The sequence below is a fragment of the Neofelis nebulosa genome, chromosome 6 (assembly GCF_028018385.1).
Source record: "Neofelis nebulosa isolate mNeoNeb1 chromosome 6, mNeoNeb1.pri, whole genome shotgun sequence".
Lineage (NCBI taxonomy): Eukaryota > Metazoa > Chordata > Mammalia > Carnivora > Felidae > Neofelis > Neofelis nebulosa.
In genome coordinates this window covers 145,827,303-145,847,066 of record NC_080787.1, presented here as the reverse complement: position 1 = coordinate 145,847,066, position 19,764 = coordinate 145,827,303, and the positions used below count along the sequence as shown (strand labels likewise).

Below are 19,764 nucleotides of genomic sequence, written 5' to 3'. Positions count from 1 at the left end.
ACACTGGAAGACACATTAGAATAGCTACTATAAATATGTTCAAGGACTTAAAGGAACATCTGATTATAAGGAGAAAAAAAATAGATGTTATAAAAAAAAAAAAAAAAAGATCCTAATGGAATAACCAGAGCTGTAAAATGCAATTTCTGAAATTAAAACATTTACTGGATGGGCTCAACAGATAATTAGACACTCCAGGAGAAATGGTCAGTGAACTTGAAGAAATAGGAATAGAAACTATGAACAGAAAGAGGTCACGAAATGGGCAGAGCCTTTGTGGACTGTGAGACAGTACCGCGCAGTCTCACGCACATGCAACTGGAATTCCAGAAGGGCAGGGAGGCAGAGCAGAAATTTTTGAAGAAATAATGGCAGAAACTTTCCAATTTGATGAAAACTAAAATCCCCAAATTCTAGAACCTGAGTAAGTCCCGCAAATGAAAAAAGCACACACGCACACACACAAACCACACAAAGAGACATCATAATCAAATGCAGGACATCAGCAATAAAGAGAAAAATCTTAAAAGCAGCCAAAGGTGGTGGGGAGGGGGGAGGCGGGGGGAGGGGGAGACACATGACGTACAAAGGAACAAAGAACAACTCAAGACTTCCTATCAGAAGCAAGTCAAAATCTATCTTTCAAGTGGTAAAAAATAACAAAGACGATAAAGCTAAAATTCCCTATACGGCAAAAACATCTTGCAAAATAATATTGAAATAAAGACATTTTCAGACAAAAGCTAAGAGAGTTTATCACCAACAATTTGACACTGCAGGAAATGCTAAAGGGAGCTCATTTACCGAAAGAAAACGACGCTGTATAGAAACCTGAATACACACCCACCCACCCACCCACCCACCCACCCACACAGACCGTGAGAAAGAGTAAACATGTGGGTCATCTACAAAAAATTCTCATTGTTTCTTTTCCCTAAAAGATTAGGGACTTTTAAAACAAGGACAACAGTGTGCTGTGGGGGTTATACCATTGAGAAATAAAATGTACCAGACAAACAGCACACAGGACGGGAGGCAGATGTGGAAGTGCATTGTTACAGAGTGGGTATACGTGACACCAGAAGGTGGAGTCAGAGTGTGCATTGACAGGTGCATACTGTGAACCTGAGAGCAGACAGAAGGAAAAAAAGAGGGAGAGAGAGAGAGAGAGAAACATATGTGAATAAATAGCTAATAAGCAAATGATAAAGATAAAAATACTATTAAATAACCTAAAAATGAAAAGAAAAACATGAAACAATAGATGCAGCAAATAAAGAAATAGCAAGACGGTACTTAAACCGAAGCAAATTATATTAAATGGATAATTACATTAAATGTAAGTAGTCTAAACACTTCAATGAAAAGAGAGATTGTTGACCTGAGAACAAAGCCAGACCCTCACTATGTGCTGTCTGTAAGAAATGCACTTTAAGTATAAGGAGACAGAAGCCTGCAGAGTAAGGAGAATAAAAGCAGAGGGCAACAGCACTGGGGCGCCAGCTCACATCAGGATGCAGGCGAGGGTAGCAGAAGGAGTGTGTGCAGACTCCCCCCCAGGACGAATCCCTCTGCCAGCCGGCAGGGAGCCTGCACCAGATACATGCCCAATGCAACGGCGGGGGGGGGGGGGGGGGGGGGGGTTCGGGGTCCCCGCATGCCTGGGTGACCCGACGCGGGATGTGCGTGGAAGCAGCAGGCGGGTAGAGGTCACCACGAAACTGCTACACTAGAGACCGGAAAGGTGAGCGCTGGGGAGGGAAGGACGACACCGGCCCCCTTTTTCTTCTGAAGATGATCTGTCCTGGGAAAAGGCCAATTTAACAAAACCTACTTTAGAAGACGGACAAAAATGTCCTGATAAATAGCAGGCAAACTTCAGCTTCAGAGAAGATGGGGTATCAGGTACTGGATTTACTCTCCCACCTTAAACAACTTGAACACTGAACAAAATATGTGAAACCACAGTTTTCAGGCCACGGACACGGGACAGCCCAGGACTGTGATCTTGAGAGAGGGGGGCAAGGAGGTAAGCCTGAGAACTGCCACAGTGACTGTGGGCCACAGGGAGGGAAGGAAACCCAGGCGAAGCCTCCGGATGTCTCTGCAGTGAGGACTCCAAGATGGGACTGGGGGAGGGGGTGGCAAAGAGGGAGCAGAAACGGCTGCACAGAGCCCGCGTTCTGGGGATCTGCGATCGGCACACGCATGCGAGAAAACTGCCCAACAGTGGAAGTAAAACCACAGAAGCGGCGGGCAGAACAATCTCCTCCCAAGTTCACCCAAGGCTGGAGTAAGCTGGGGTTCCCACCAGCCATGGTGAAAAACCTCTGTGATACAGGGCACTGGGTAATTATTCAGACAGGCATCCCTTCAGTGGTGGGGAGAAAACAGTCCCCAAGGCTGACCTACCTCATCGCATCCTACAAAACTTCAAGCAAGGATCAAAAGGATCTAACGGTTTCCGAGTAACTTAACTACATTCCAGTACAAGCTCAAGAAGGTTTTGAAACATACACAATTACCTAACACCCTTAAAATTCACTAAGTGTGACATCCAATCAAAAAATACCAGGCAGGAAATTAGACCCCAATGAGGAGGGGAAATCAATGGAAACTAACCCAGAAATGTCAACTAATTCCATTATCTGAGACAAGATTAACACTAAACACGAAATTAGTTATTGTACCTAGTGAACACTAAAAATTAAATGTTGATTTTAAATTAAACATCGATATAGAAGCACCTGGGTGGCTCGGTCGGTTAAGCATCTGACTTCAGCCCAGGTCACGATCTCATGGTTCGTGGGTTCGAGCCCCATATTGGGCTCTATGCTGACAGCTCAGAGTCTGGATCCTGCTTTGGATTCTGTCTCCCTGTTTCTCTTCCCCTTCCCCACTCAGGAGTGTGCTCTCTCACGCTCTCTCAAAAATAAACAAACATTAAAAAAATTTTAAATGGGGGCGCCTGGGTGGCTCCGTTGGTTAAGTGTCCGACTTGGGCTCAGGTCATGACCTCATGGTTCATGAGATTGAGCCCCGCGTGGGGCTCTGTGCTCTCAGCTCAGAGCCTGGTGCCTGCTTCCCATTCTGTGTCTCCCTCTTTCTCTCTGCCCCTCCCCCACGCATGCTCTCTGTCTCTCAAAAGTACTAAATAAACGTTAAATTTTTTTTTTTAATTTAAACGTATAAGCACTGTTAGAGCAATTATTCACAATAGCCGAAAGGTAGAAGCAACACAAGTGTCCATCAGGAGATGGCTAAACAAATGACAGTGGAGTATTATTCAGCCATAAAAAGGAATGACAGTCTAAGACATGCAAAGACCCGGATGAACTTAGAAAAACGTCATGCCAAGTGAAGCAAGCGGATATAAAAGGACAAATACCGCACGACTCTGCTGACATGAGGCACCTCCAAGAGACAAATTCTTAGACAGAAGACAGAAAAGAGGGTACCATAGGCTGGTAGGGGGGAGGCTGAGTTATTGTTGAATAACAACACCAAGTTCCCATTTGGGATGATGAAAAAGCTCTTTAAATAAGTGACGGTGATACAACATTGTGAACGTACTGATGCCACTGAATCCTATACACTTAAAAAACGGTTAAAATGGTAAACTTTATGTATGTTTTACCACGATTTTGAAGATTATACAAATAAGTAATGGTGTACAATTGTGGGGGAAAAAATGAATGGTGCCCTGGTTGTACTTTTTCTTCCTCTTACGTAATTAGCCTTCTGTAGCTGACAGTTGGTACTAAGCCACCCTTCACAGGGACCAGCAGCCAGCAGTGCTGGGGCTTGAAAAGTCAAACAAAGATATGCTGTCAAAGAGGTCACCAGAAGTCTTCAAGAATGGTCAAATACTTTAAACACAGTCACCCAACATTATAAAGCAGATGTGATACGTTTCACCACCAAATGTCTGCTTTAGGGCATTCCTGGGGGTTACATGTAAGTACTTGGCCTTGGCTCCAACTTCAAAAAGATAAAAAACAAAGAAAGAAAGGAAGAAGGAGGGAGAGGCCAAGAGAAAACTCCTTGGGTAAAGTACAGAGATAATCTGCACCTGACCACCCCTAGTCACAATGGGACAACGCTCAGCAAGTTACACTTTCCAGCTACTCCAGGATTTTCAACCTCTCCTGTCTCCTTCCCGTTGGCATCCAAACACTCATGCCTGTTACATCTTTAAAAAGGAAACAGAATCCTCCCTCAACTCCAAGGACTCCTTTGACCAATGCTTTCTCTTAATCTAAGAAATTTCAAGACAGGCGGTCCACGTTTCCTGTGTCTATTTCACCTGCTCCTCACTCTTTAACCCTCTGTAGTCCAGCTTTGCCACCTGGCGCCCCTGGAACAGCTCTGGCCAAGGCCACCTGCAACCTTCCCACCCGCAACCTGCTGGACCCTCCTTTCTCCTGGCCGCATCTGACACCGCGGTCTACTCCTTCCTGAAACATTTCCTCCCTCTGGCTTTGCACACGTGCCCACAACTTCCGCCTTGTCTGTTGTCTCTCCTCTCTCAGTCTTCTCGTGGAGGCAGGCCCCCTTAAAGGCTCGTGTTCCCCAGGCCCCATGCTCACCTTACCGTATACACTCTGCCTGGATGACAACCACCCTGACGACTTCATCCGTACACTGATGAACCCCAAATCTATACACACCTTCCCTCTTTCTTTACCTAAGTCCCATTCACCTTTCAAGTCCCAGCTTAGATTCCACTTATGGGAAGCACCCTAAAAACCTCTGAAATTGGTCATGCACCCCTCCTGTGAACTGCCGGGGGTGGGGGGGCGGGGGCAGGGGGCTGCACTCCTCCGTCACTGTATTTGCACGACACTAGCTTGGCTGGTTTACTTCTCTGTGTTCTCTACTACACTGTAGGTTCCTTCTCGGTCTTGTTCAGCACAGCACCTGACAGCAGTCACTCAAATATGTTTGATGGATGAATTATTAACCCAGTCATCACAGCACAGCGGCTACCTCCTAACAGGTGTTTAGAATGTTTGAGCTAATGAATTCTCTGCCATTTCCAAATCTACCCAACCTCCTAATTTGGTGATGAAATTACAGAAAATACACTGTTCTTAAGATGAAAAACTTCACTAGTCCAGGTTTGCTGTCCCAGCTAAAAGAACCAAAAGCCAATATTTTAACAGGCAATCATAAATCTCTTGAGTTTATAAGCTAAACATTTCTTTGCAAAATGTCAACATTTATCCCAAACGTTTCTTAATTGTACTTTCTTAAACTCTACCGTAATTTTGGGAGAGAATTGCCTGCCCCCCCCCCCCCCGCCAATATCCTAGTTTTTTCTGCTCAACGCCGTCAGAGGCAATTCTCCTGGGATGCAATGGAGTCACTAAAGCTGATGGCTAGAAACCAGGCTGAAGCTAGATGGCGGATATGCATTCATTTTGTCATCAAATGTAACAGGCAGTCCCTACTGCCACGCCCTGTTCCAGGCCCACACAGTGGTGAAAAGCTAACAACACGTCTACCCTCCCTCAGAGTGTGTTAGCAGAAAGAGATGCCACTCAACACAGGGTAATTCCAGCTGGTGCTAAGGACAATGAGAGAAATTAGGTGATGTGATAGAGTAACAGGCTGGTGCAGGCTACTTTAAGGTGTTTGGGGAAAGGCGCTTTGAGAAGGGGTCATTTGGGACCTAAAGAATGAGGGAGCTAGTTGGTGACGAACAGGGCTGGAGGACTACGCCCAGGTATGGCAGGAAGGACAGCAAGTGCAAAGGCCCTGGGGAAATGCTAGGTCATAAGTGCTAAGTGTAAATAAACAAGAGGTCAAATGATACAAAGGAACACTTACAAAAGAGTTTTAAAAATGAACACCTTATTTTTAGCATGACTTCCCTGACGCTTCCATAAAAAAAAAAAAACAAAAACAAAAACAAAAAAACAAGCATTCAGGAGACAAAAGGAAATATCATTTATACAACCTATGAATAAAATATACTGAAAACTAAATTACAGGAATCAAGCCCTATTAAAAACCAGAACAGAAGATGTTAGGTATATTACATCAGCTCCCCTGCTCCTTCCTGGGCCCAGGGAAGAAATTACTAATCTTGGCATGGTTTGTACGTGGCCTCAGCAATCCTTTTCAGCAATGCCCTCCCGGCAGCTCCTGCTCGCCTTCTCTGTCCTGAAAGCTCAATAACCAAAAGAGATGAAGTTTTTTAATAATTCATCTCTCATGGTCCTTCTTTTGTATTACATATTTTCCTGGTTTCAAAAAGACTACCCTGAAAGTAGGACTCATTTAAAAAAAGCCTGTTCCTAATGACTCAGGGTCCTTATCATAACCATGATTACTGTATAAAGTAAAAGACACTGAATATTTATTTTCTAGGCCTTAGCTTTCAAACGCGAAAAATGACAGGGTTAGACTAGATGACCTGCAAGTCCTTTTGGGCCTATTTAAAGAATTCAAGTTAAATATTTTACACTGGCAGCTTCTCTTACGTCGACCGCCTAAGAGTCGTGCTCTGAGACGCGACAACCTGTCCTCTTCCTCTCCGCCATCTGCTCGGCAGCCGTGCGTGAATGCACCTCCATCCTGGCTGGCCAGGCTGGTGTCCGGATCGGCAACGCCTGCTGGGAGCTCTGCTGCCTGAAACACGGCATCCGGCCTGACGGCCTGATGCCAAGTGACAAGACCACTGGGGGAGGAGCTGACTCCTTCAATGCCTTCTTCAGTGAGACAGGTGCTGGCGAGCATGTGCCCAGGCCGGTGTTTGCAGACCTGGGACCCATGGGCACTGATGAGGCTCACACTGGCACCCGCCGCCAGCCCTTCACCATCGAGCAGCCCCTCGCGGGCAAGGGAGATGCTGCCAATAACTACGCCTGAGGGCGCTACACCATTGGCAAGATCATCATTGGCCTTGTCTTGGGCCGAGTCTGGAAACTGGCCAACCAGTGCACAGGTCTTCAGGGTCTCTTGGTTTTCCACTTGGGAGCGGAAGTTGCTGCCGGGTTCACCTCCCTGCTCCCTCCAACATCTATTGATTATGGCAAGCAGTCCAAGCTGGAGCTCTCCATTTACCCAGGCCCCAGGTTTCCACGGCTGTAGCTGAGCCCTCCAACTCCATCCTCACTACCCACATCACCCCGGAACACTCTGTGCCTTCACGGTTGACAATGAGGCCATCTATGACATGTCACAGAAACCTCGGAACTGAACACCCAACCTACACTAACTGATATGGAGGACACGATTTGACCTCACCGCCTCCCTCAGATTCGATGCAGCCCCGAATGTTGATCTGACAGAATTCCGGGCCGACCTCGTACCCTACTGCCACGCCCCTCTCGCTCCGGCCACATATGCTCCTGTCACCTCTGCTGAGAAAGCCTGCCTTGAACAGCTTTCTGTAGGAGAGATCACCGACGCGTGCTCTGAGCCAGCCAACCAGATGGTGAAATGTGACCCTCGCCATGGCTTCCTGCCCGGGGTACCGTGGCAACACGGTTCCCAAAGATGTCAGTGCCGCCACTGCCACCGTCAGGAGGAAGCATACCATCCTGTTTGTGGACTGGTGCCCCGCTGGCTTCAAAGTCGGCATTAGTTACCCGCCTCCCCCTGCGGGACCTGGTGGAGACCTGGCCAAAGCACAGTGAGCTGCATGCGTGTTGAGCAACACCCCAGCCATTGCTGGGGTGCCTGGGCTCGCCCGGACCACAAGGTTGACCTGACGTATAACAAGCGTGCCTTTGTTCACCGGTATGTGGGTGAGGGCGTGGCTCCCCTTGACAGAGACTGTAAGGAGGTCGGTGCGGATTCTGTTGAAGGAGAGGATGAGGAACGAGAGGAACAGTAAACTCTGATCTGTGCCCTGAAGTCAACGTGTATGTAGCAGCATATCCTCATGCAATTACTGATCTTTGCTTTAAAACACACCACTTTGTCACAGACCCAAGCTGTCCATTTCTCTGACAGGTCTGAACAAAGAGTGTCCCCTGTCTTAAATGAAAAAAACAAAAAAACTTTTTAAGTATTTCAAGAACACTATTTAAAGTGAAACACAGAGATCTTTAAAATTAAACTACTCAAAATGATGCTTTTCCCTTCAACACGAATACACATACAACTGGGTTACGTGAGGAATGTGGGTGTCTGCTTTAAACCGCTACGTGGAAGAAGGGCAGAACTCCTAACCAGGATTTATTTTTATCAGTGGTTCCTCTTTAGGATAATGTGTCTTCTAGATTCACACAGCTGACATAAAACCGCAAAACTAGACCTGGTTTTTATTGTAGCACAAGTGTAAGGCAGTAAAATAAGACTGCCAAAGTTAGCAAAATAAAACACAATTCGAAGGGCCAACTTGAAGTTTCGTATGCCAAAAACAGAAGAATGAATCATGCATGGCCAAATGAAGACAGTTAGACTAAATAGCAACCAACAGACAGAAAAAGTTTACAAATACGGGATTCATAACATCTGAGATGGAGAAGACAGGAAAGCTTCTTGGCCAGGTCCCAACGAGGCACCGTCTCTGGGGCACGGAAGGTGCCTCTGACCAGATCTCTGCCAGCTTCCTCTCTTTCCCCTCCCAACTGGTCCTTCCTGCAAATTAATAGCGCAACAAAGAGGGAAAGCCAAGTGGGGATGGACTAAGCCTCTCCAGCAGTGAGGCACTTTACATATGCCCGGATTTAACTTTCAAAATAGCCCCATGGTGGCGGTTCACTTAGCTTTGCAGGAGAAACAGCAGCTCACAAGATCACATACACTAAGGTCCTGAGGTCGAATGACCAGCGAGTGGAAAAGTGGCATTTTACCCAGTTCTTTGCCGCGTTGGAGCCCCTGGGCTGATCTTCCTGCCATGACCTTCCCTCTCACCCAGCTGCCTGTACACACTACTGCAAAGTTCCCCTCATAACACAGGCACCATTCACAGCAAAAAGTTCGAATGGTACCCCATCACCTAAGATCAACTTCAAATTCATTCCCTGGCATTCAAGATCCTCCACGATCTAAAAATCTAGGCCTCTCCCCCACTCCACAGTACCAACCGCTCCCCCGCCCCGTGACTCTATTTCTCATCTGTGCCCTCTTCTTCCCCCCATACTGGATGCAGCCCCCCACCCCCCGCTTCTGGTTAAGGTTTCACCCTCCCTCTTGTGAGTCAGGTAAGGTAACTCCGTGTCTACCCTAGCGAGTGATCTAGGCCTGAGGAGCCTAGGCCAAGGTCTCCCAGGGGTGGTACAATTCATATGTGGACCAAGGGGAGGATGATTCTTTATGTTCTTTGAGACTTTCCTGCACATCAGAAGTTTAACACGCCTGCATCATTACAGATGAGGAATCACAGCCCAGAGTGATTCATCTGCCTGCAGTCAAAGATCAAGAAAGTGAGCGCTGAAGCCAGGATTGTACCCCAGGGCTTTCTGATGGCAAAGCCTGAGCTTTCCAGCACCCCCAGGTGGCTCCTGGTTCTTACTCAAAAATTCATCTACTGGGGCGCCTGGGTGGCGCAGTCGGTTAAGCGTCCGACTTCAGCCAGGTCACGATCTCGCGGTCCGTGAGTTCGAGCCCCGCGTCGGGCTCTGGGCTGATGGCTCGGAGCCTGGAGCCTGTTTCCGATTCTGTGTCTCCCTCTCTCTGCACCTCCCCCGTTCATGCTCTGTCTCTCTCTGTCCCAAAAATAAATAAAAAACGTTGAAAAAAAAAATTAAAAAAAAAAAAATTCATCTACTGAATATCCAGTACAAATCACTCTACAGGGAGACGAACACTAGCAAGGAAGAGTCACTGTCTTCCAAGGCTAATGGGAAAAAGATACGGTGTGATCAAGAGAATGCACTAGTAAAACAGAAGCAGCACAGTGGGCCGGGAGGCAGGTGCCGGCAGGGAGGGCACAAGACAGAGGCAGCCGGGCAGAGGGCGTTTCGAGCTTCAGTGAGTGGTCTGTAGCTTTCGTTTTCCTCTTGAATACGCTCTCGTGCAGCTGGTTTTTGTTTTTGTGTTTGATAACACTATGGAGGGCCTCAAGGACAGAGAGAATGCTTGACTTTCCTTTTTTTAATACCCTAGTCACTTCGGTTGTGGATTCCAGTAAACACAGAAGACAGGCTAAGCTGAAATGCTAAGAAAGCTTACCATGTCCATCGCCACTGGCAGAGGAGGTTTTTTTCCATAGGATTAAGTCTGCCCCTACTTCCAGGATGGAAGGAAAGGCTACTGCAGAAACTGTAAACTCTCAAGTTCCCCACACTTGTAAAATCTCTAAGTTTCTTTTTTTTTTAAATTTTTTTTTTTCAACGTTTTTTATTTATTTTTGGGACAGAGAGAGACAAAGCATGAACGGGGGAGGGGCAGAGAGAGAGGGAGACACAGAATCCGAAACAGGCTCCAGGCTCCGAGCTGTCAGCACAGAGCCCGACGCGGGGCTCGAACTCACGGACCGCGAGATCGTGACCTGGCTGAAGTCGGCCGCTTAACCAACTGCGCCACCCAGGCGCCCCGTAAAATCTCTAAGTTTCAAGAGCTATACCATTCTCGTCTGTAAAACAGAAAAAAAATGACACCACATTACTTTAGTAAACTACATTTCGTTATTTTTTAGGTCACCGTCTAAAATCCATCTTCACTGAAAATGTCACAAAAGCTCTTCTCATCACTCACATCATGATAATGGCCCTACCGGACGCAGCTGGTCAAGGTACTAGACTAAGGAACAAACACTGAATTCACCATCTCCTGTCAATCCTCCTCTGAGCCCGCGGGAACCACAGTCCAAGCCAAGCAATCCCAGGTAACCAGCCACAAATTTCAACAGTGTGACTCATTAACAGGAGAGTGTCACGTAGCCTGTGCCCTCTATGTCAACTTTTCCTAATTTACCGGCGCTGTCTGGGCTCTGGGTGAAACGCGTGGCATCCTGAACTCTTGCATTTAGCAGGCTACCCCTCATATACATACCAAGATGGTTCCGAAACCCGTTTATGTAGTTGTACTTATGGCTGTAGCCATGCAACTGAACTATTGCTGCCTTTCACACAAGACTGTGACAAAGGAGTAATTGTTTCTAGGAAAATCAGTTGAATGTTTGGAGGAACAGTGACAAAAAGTTAAGTTGCTAAAAACTTTACTGTCAAACTAATGCAGCTGAGACAACAGGACAAATGGGAAATAATTTTTAAAAATCTAGAATTCTGTATCCACAATGCTTTGAAATTGTTTTTAAATTCTTTAAAAGCTCTTTAAAAGAAACTAAAAATGGAAATCCTAGGCAATGCATTCTGAGATTACACAAGATGGATCACTTAGAACTCCAATCAGACCTTGGTTTTCTATCAAAGGATTGGTAAGGAAATGTAGATTTATGTATTCCTACATTAAAACATGATGGTATTTTCTTTTCATTCTTCATCAACTTTTTAACCATCACTTGGAGGTCACTCTGATGTAATAAATGCCTCTATAACCCCATTCTTCCCTAATCCAAAGCATCTTCCCATTGCTGGCACCACCCGAACTGGGCAGAAAGGCTTCGGAAAGGCCTCGTCTGCCGAGGATTCTGTTAAGGGCAGTGAGTCAACACGAGAAGAGCAACACACATATATATTCTAAAGCCTGTGGTATGCTAGCTATGCACACACTACTTATGACAAAATTTGTCTTAACACTGGCAGATCCATACAAATGCCAATCAATAATCATTTTAACGTTTTTATTTATTTTTGGGACAGAGAGAGACAGAGCATGAACGGGGGAGGGGCAGAGAGAGAGGGAGACACAGAATCCGAAACAGGCTCCAGGCTCCGAGCCATCAGCCCAGAGCCCGACGCGGGGCTCGAACTCACGGACCGCGAGATCGTGACCTGGCTGAAGTCGGACGCTTAACCGACTGCGCCACCCAGGCGCCCCTATTTTAACTATCACCTAAGCATCTAGCTAAGCTAGATGGCATGGTCTTTATCTGAATGCGTATCAAGCCATGTAAATAGAGCACATTATTAATTTATGAATGTTTACAACACTGTATACCATCAGACTGGATATTTCAAGATATTAAGGATTTATTCTCGAATTTTAAATGATAGGAATAATTGTTATGTTTTTATTTATTTATTTATTTATTTATTTATTTATTATGTTTTAGATACAGAGAGAGAGCGCGCACGAGTGGGGGAGCGGGACAGAGGGGGAAAGAATCTCAAGCAGCCTCCACATTAAGCGTGCAGCCCGATCCCGTGACCCAGGGATCACGACCTGAGCCGATATCGAGAGTCAGATGCTCAACCAACTGAGCTACCCAGGCACCCCTGTTATGGGTTTTTAAAAAGTCTTACTTTGGGAGGGATATACTAAAATATTTACCATGAAAGAATAGGTCTGGAATTTGCTTCAAAATAATGAAGGAAGGGGGAAATGGGTGAGGAAGGTTTGAGGGAAGAAAATGGGCCAGGAGCTGGTAGCCAGTGAGGCTGATAATGGGCATGGGGGGCGGGGGAGGGTTCACTGTACTATTCTTTCGTCTGTGTTTGTTTGGAATTTTTATAAATAAAAAGTTAAAAAAATACTGAGTCATGCCAAGGTATTATCTTTAAAACTCACAGACATGGAGTTTTAAAGGACAAATAATATAAAATTTCAGTAATCTATTGCACACCGCTCCTCCCTTCCCCCCCAAAATCACTAATGGAACCGGGAAAAGAATAAAGATTCATTGAATCTCAAAATCCTAAGCCAGGATGATGCCACTTGTTCTACGCTTGTGAGAACATTCTGACCCAATTCTCGGAGTTCCTGTTGCCTTCTTACACTACTGTTCTCAAAACTGCTGAGGCCTCAAAGTCTGCTGCTTTAGCAAGTAGTGACTCCAGTCAGAGGAGGAATGTAGTTGGTTGTCATTAGTTATAAATATTTTTTGTATCTAAAACCTGCCGGTCTGGCAATATTTCACTTACTGTCTGGGTGAACACCAGTGAGGTCAATAGGATGAGGACAGAAGACGGCCAAACGAACCATCTTTTAGTCCAACTAAGCAAGTGGCCAGATAGGTGTATGTATTTACTTTCAGTACAACCAGGAGACAGCTGAAAAGTCCTATCAGATAAAATCTAAAATCCAGTGTGCTTAAGATTTTTTAAATTTCATTTAAAAACTATTTTCAACTATGGGGCGCCTGAGTGGCTCAGTTGGTTGAGCGTCCAACTTCGGCTCAGGTCATGATCTCACAGCTCGTGGGTTCGAGCACCGCTTTGGGCTCTGTGCTGACAGTTCGGAGCCTGGAGCCTGCTTTGGATTGTGTCTCCTTCTCTCTCTGTCCCTAACCCACTTGCATTCTGTCTCTGTCTCTCTCAAAAGTAAATTAAAACATTAAAAAAAACAAAACAAAACTATTTTCAACTGACTTGGCTGAGACAGTCTTTGTATATAAAAGGCTAATTTATTTATTTTTAATGCCAGTATAGCTCATGTACAGTGTTATATTAGTGTCACGTATACAATAAAGGGATTCAACAATTCCATACACTACTCAGTGCTGACCATGAGAAGTGTCCTCTTAAAAATATAGTTTTTTTGGGGGCGCCTGGGTGGCTCAGTCGGTTGAGCGACCGACTTCAGCTCAGGCCATGATCTCACGGTTTGTGAGTTTGAGCCCCGTGTCGGGCTCTCGGCAGACAGCTCAGAGCTTGGAGCCTGCTTCTGATTCTGTGTCTCCCCCTCTCTCCCTGCCCCTCCCCCACTCATGCTCTGCCTCTCTCTCAGAAACATTAAAAAAAAATTTTTAAATAAAAATACACATATAGTTTTTTTTCAAAAAAGGATAATCTATCAGTCCTTTTGGAGCTCTTTCCTTTTTTGGCTTAAAGGTCACACAGAATTTTCCTAGTGGTACTCTAATTAGATACAATCAAGTTTCAAGAAGAGAGAAAGTGAACAGAGCATTAACTCCCCAGTTAGCTTTGGCCAATAGAGGCCAGCTGGATTCCAAAAAGAAAAAGAAAAAAAAAAAAAAAAAAAAGCCAGCGGTTTTAGGTCTGTTGAAAACGTGCCAGGGATTCACCTCGCACTGGGAATGAATGCCACCGGCCTTATCATCACCCATGAGGCCCCAGACCCGACCAGGCCCCCACGGCTCTTCCCAGCTCCGGCTGCCAGGCTGACCCCCGGGGTGCTACTCCGGGGGCGGAAACAGAGCTGGGGCCCCAAGGATCCAAGTGGCCTGCTCCCCGCCTTCCTTCAGTTCTTTGCTGGAGGGTCTCCTTCCCCGGCCACGTCTAACGCTGTGTGTGCACGCGCTCACGGGCAGGTTCTCCTCTTCACGGTCAGAGCTTCCTCCTTCCCTTATCCCTTCTCCTCGCTGACCTTGTTTGTTGTCATCTCCTCCCCTAGACAGCAAGGTTCACGACAGCAGGGATTTTGAATTATTTCAAGGTTGTATTCCTACTGTTTCCCAACAGTTTCTGGCCCATGGAAGGTGCTCAACAATATACTGAAGGAACAGGGGGACATGGAGAACCACTACCACGAGGATCCAATGAGATGTGCCATCTAAGAACTTAGCAAGCAGAGCTGCTCCACGCACGTGGTGCTGTTCCACCATAGGGTTTCCAGCAATGTCAACGCACTTCTTGGTTGTTTTTTTTTTTTTTAATTATTTTTAGTGTTTATTTTTGAGACGGAGGGTCAGTGGGGGAAGGGCAGAGAGAAAGGGAGACACAGAATCCGAAACAGGCTCCAGGCTCCCAGCTGTCAGCACAGAACTCGACGCGGGGCTTGAACTCATGAACTGCGAGATCATGACCCGAGCCGAAGTCGGAGTTGACTGACTGAGCCACCCAGGTGCCCCGCCAATGTACTCTGTGATTTTATTCATACTTCTTTCTGCCTCCAACATTTGGTCTTGTTTTTGATGAAAGATAATTTACCAGAATTATCTTGTTTTGATGTATGAAAGGTAATTTACCGGAATTAACGAGGCTCACCAAGGCAACGGCAAAAAGAATCAAACTCAAATTGTCAGGCACCCCAATCTGGGAAGTTTATCCAAAGTTTTAGATAAATATGAAGGAGATGGAAAAGCTGATCACATCCACAAAAGTAACTGGAAATTAGAAAAGCTTATTTCAGCTCCCTGAATACAGTTAAGGTAGACTCTAGATCCTGGGGTCTAACAGATCTTAGTTTATACTCTACTTTCACAATAATATCAATAACACCATTCAACCATAACAACTATCCTTTGCAATAAGCCAGACACTTGGTAAGTCCTTTCTAAGAATTTTCACTTAATTCTTAAGATAATTTGGTAGAGATAATAGCTTTAAAATATAATTTTTTTCATCCTTAGGGATTTTTGTTTTCCTTGTCTTTACTCCCACCTCCCCACCCCCAAGTCAGCAGCGTCACTGCCTCAGCGGAGGGACAGGACACAGTGGAACACAACAGTCTTCCCAGCTGCGGGTTCCAAAGGCCCTAAGAACAGAGGGAACTCTAGGTCTACACCTGTGAGAAACACTGCACAGGAGAGATAAGGCAAGACCTGTTTCTCCCCTTGCCACTTCTGCCTCCAAAGCCTGGGGAAGATGGTCTGGGGTGGAGAAGTACAGGACAGAGTGTAGACGCAATGGAGAGTTCTGGAGACCGCATCATAGTGCCAGAGCCCCGGGGAAACGGCAAATGGACCGGAGGGGTACAAACAGCTGTATGTTACATTAGGACAGAAAGTGTCTGAGCTTTGCAGAGATGTGTCCCATGAGAGTGTGGCAATAGCAGAATGGTTCCAGTGTGGGGAGAGGTGGCCGGAGGGCAGGATGGGGTCCCCCCCCAGGCAATGACATTACAAAGGTATCTCCACCCTCAATTCAGCCGTGAGGCAAGAGAAGGAGGTCTGCGAACTCACAGATGATAGTTTCACTTACCCAGTAGAATCGACACGATTGTGGTAAATTATTAATGAAAAATAAAGTTCTATTTTTTTCCACACCTGGACTGTGCAATGGAATTCACATTTGAGTTCATATGATTACTTGTATTTTACAGATGAGGGATCTGAAACATTAAGTAACTTTCCAAAGTTATGTAGCTGGATTTGATTGGGATTTGAGCCCAGACTCCCAATCTCTGGGCTATACCACTATTGCACTGAAACACATAAACTTCATAATCACATAAAACTGACTTTATTTGTTCACTGCATCTCTAATAGAAAACCCAACAAAATCTCTCTTCTAAAGATGAAACTTAAGGTAAAGCAAATACTGATTAAGGGAAATGGGCTTTTATACAAAAGTCACCTTGAATCATAGAGGGATCCCAACAACCCCAAAATTAATTCATACATACATACATCACCCCACAAACAACAGTAATTACACAAAAGCACAATTTATTAATACGCAATGCCACAAAGGTACTATGAAGTCATTAACATTTAAAAAAATTTTTTAAATGTTTATTTATCTTTGAGACAGAGACAGAGCACGAGGCGGGGGGAGGGGTGGCGGAAGACGTAGAATCCAAAGCAGGCTCCAGGCTCTAAGCTGTTAGCACAGAGCCCGACGCGGGGCTTGGGGCCTGAACTCACGAGCAAGGAGGTCATGACCTGAGCCAAAGTCGGATGCTTAACTGACTAAGCCATCCAGGCGCCCCAAAGTCATTAACATTTTTAAATGATCCAGATTTTATTAATATCACAGCTGACATATTTTTAAACCATATTACAAATGTGAAGAAGACACCCAGTCTATAACAATGTTTGCTCATTTAAAGACCAAAGATAAATAAAAATCCCCTGAAAGCTCACCAGCGGGGAATCCCTAATCTAGAATAAACTGGAGGTGTTGCAAACCAGGCATATAAAACACTCCAAATGTTTTAACTAAACTGCTAACCTGGAAATCAAAAGGAGATCTGTTTTAACCATTTTAAGACTCTGTCCACGACCACAGGGTTTTAGAAAGAGCCGGGTTCTTCAAAGTGGCTTAGTGCGGCCAGCCTCAGATAAAATTTTAGATCACAACCAGGGAGACTGAAGATGTCCGCTTTCTGTGAAACGTACTTTCTGTCCTGCAGGGGCAAGTCCCTAATAAAGAAGTCTTTAAAAGAGATCTCAAACTGAATGTGTCTTCGTTTATCTAACATTACTCCCTAATATCCTCGAGTAGAGGAACGACCCTCCTCCGTGTTCTGACTAATGTATGTCCGAGTATTTAACTAGTTTTGATTTTTACATGAAGTTTTCAAACTACGGTCTCTTTATTGGCACAAGTTCATTTTTACTCTTAACTGCCCAGTGAAAGTCAATGAAGAAATGAGCGTCTCACTTCTGACTCCCAGCACTGTGCCCTAACTGTACACGGCATCTACATCCACAGCAGCAACTACAACATTCAGTTAAAGAGATTCAAGTGTTTTCGCCCACTAGACTAGAAATTCTTTGACACTGGAAGAATATACATGCATTGTGCACCTACAGTATTTACAAGATCTCAACAAAGCCTGTTGAATGAAAAACACACCCATGCACTTGAGTTTTGGTAGCACACTTAATATTTTCCATAAATATCCCTGGTATTTACGTATAATAATATTCTAATGTTAACCACAGACAGCAGGAAAATTAAATTTATTCCTTCTGTAACTAATAGTATATATTGTTTATGGATCCAACAAAAAGACTTTGGTGTAAATGCCAACAAAGATTTTAAAATACCTGTCTGGGTGTGCCTGAATGGCTCAGTTGGTTAAGCGTCCCACATTTGGTTTCGGCTCAGGACATGATCTCAGGGTTTCAAGAGTTCAAGCCCTGTGTCTGGCTCTGTGCTGGCAGCATGGAGCCTGCTTGGGATTTCCCCCATCCCTCGCCTCCCCGCCTCGTGCTGTCTCTGTCTCTCAAAATAAATAAATAAACTTAAAAAAAAAATTTTAAACAAGTATCAGTCTGTACCATTCTTTTTTTTTTTTTTAATCTTTTTTAAACATTTATTCTTGAGAGACAGAGCATGAGGGGAGGAGGGGCAGAGAGAGAGGGAGACAAAGAATCTGAAGCAGGCTCCAGGCTCCGAGCTGTCAGCACAGAGCCCGATGTGGGGCTCGAACTCACACACCGCGAGATCATGGCCTGAGCTGAAGTCAGACGCCTAGCTGACTGAGCCACCCAGGTGCCCCTCTCTGTACCATTCTTATTCAGACACGTGCTAATTCTTAGGAATGGCACAGGCACATTATAGGAGCACAGCCAGCCTCTCACTCACAAAGCCATTTTCCAAAGCACACCCTTGCCTTTCATGCAGGAGTCCCAGACCAATCAATGCAATTACTCAAGGGTAGATTCTTCTAGTTCAGGGCTTATACTCAGCCTTTTCTCTGGCTTTAATAAATACTTGAAGAAAAATTTACTTTTTTAAGGCTTCTAAGGGGTCTTCCAAGGAAAGCTGAAGAGTTGCTCAGAGGAAAACAGAAAAGTTGCATCTGATGAAATTCAAATTCACCAAAATTAATAGGTACATACTACACAAATAAGATTTAAAAAACTAGATTTACACAAATATCATAGATTATCTGAATCATAAAATAATTAAAAAAACAGGATTCTCTTACATAGTATTCCCCTCTAGTGAATTAAAGTCATTTTTTTTAACATTTATTTTTTTTTTGACAGAGAGAGACAGAGACAGAGCATGAGTGGGGGAGGGGCAGAGAGAGAGGGAGACACAGAATCCGAAGCAGGCTCCAGGCTCCAAGCTGTCAACACAGAGCCCGACGTGGGGCTCAAACCCACGGACCGCGAGACCACGACCTGAGCCAAAGTCGGACGCCCAACGGACTGAGCCACCCAGGCGCCCCCCTCCTAGTGAATTAAAATTGTCATCATTATACAGCCACGTTAGGAACATACTATACAAAGCAAATAAATCTAGGCTGAATACTGTGAACTATAATGATAAACACAATTGTATGGCCTGTTTTTTAGCCAACTAAAAGCAACAGGAAAAGTTAATAACCAGCTACAGCCACCTCACCACCCTAACAGAGACCCATTTGCATACAATACAAATGACCCATCAACACAACACTGAAAAGTTACTGAAAACCACAAGCTGACAAGAAACTAAACAGTCTTTACTGGAGACTACTGATCTGATTTTCAGCATCACCTGAACCCAGTTAGACAGAAGAGTCCTTGAAACAAGAAACCATACTCACTGCTCACAGGTGCACTAGTGTGGCCCACCCGTTTTACAGCCCACGGATTTTAGGGATGAACCAAGAACAGAACTCAGGTTCTGATTCTTCTTTTTCCATCTTCCACACAGTGGTTCTCAAAGTGTCATGCCAAACCAGCAGCATCAACATCACCTGGGAGCTGGCAGAAATGCATGTTCTGGGCCCCACCTCCTGAATCTGGAACTCTGCGAAGCCCAGCAATTGTGATTTAACGAGCTCTCTGGGTGGGGGCTGTGATGCAGCCAGGGTACCACAGCTCTGCCATTAGTGCCTAAAACCTCAAAAACACGATCATAGCTCATAAAACATCCATATATTTCAGTAAGAATCCAATTTCTCCCTTAGATGAAAGCTTATTGCCACAGCCGTAATCTCTTTACAGCACAGATTGTTAATAAGGCAGAGAAGAGGGGAGTTTGAGGAAAAATAATTAATACTTGCATTTTAGAGAACTACCTATTACTTTCACAATACAAACTACAGAAACAGACATGAAATATTTTTATTTATCAAAAAGGGGAATGTTACAGATAGAGCAGTCAATACTAGAAG

At 45.0% G+C, this 19,764-nt stretch overlaps 1 protein-coding gene across 3 annotated transcripts in view; it reads right to left on the bottom strand.

Annotated features, from left to right (window-relative positions):
* Window positions 1–19,212, bottom strand: part of SNX9 (sorting nexin 9) — a 116,693-nt gene extending 97,481 nt beyond the window's left edge. For 2 of the 3 annotated variants that reach the window (XM_058735773.1, XM_058735774.1), the window contains exon 1: window positions 1,010–1,192. In XM_058735773.1, the coding sequence (XP_058591756.1) occupies window positions 1,010–1,177 (168 nt within the window). In that variant the 5' untranslated portion in view covers window positions 1,178–1,192. Of the gene's footprint in view, window positions 1–1,009; window positions 1,193–19,191 lie in introns of those variants that run through there. The other variant, XM_058735775.1, reaches the window with a different exon arrangement.
* Between the last annotated feature and the right edge of the window lie 552 nt (window positions 19,213–19,764).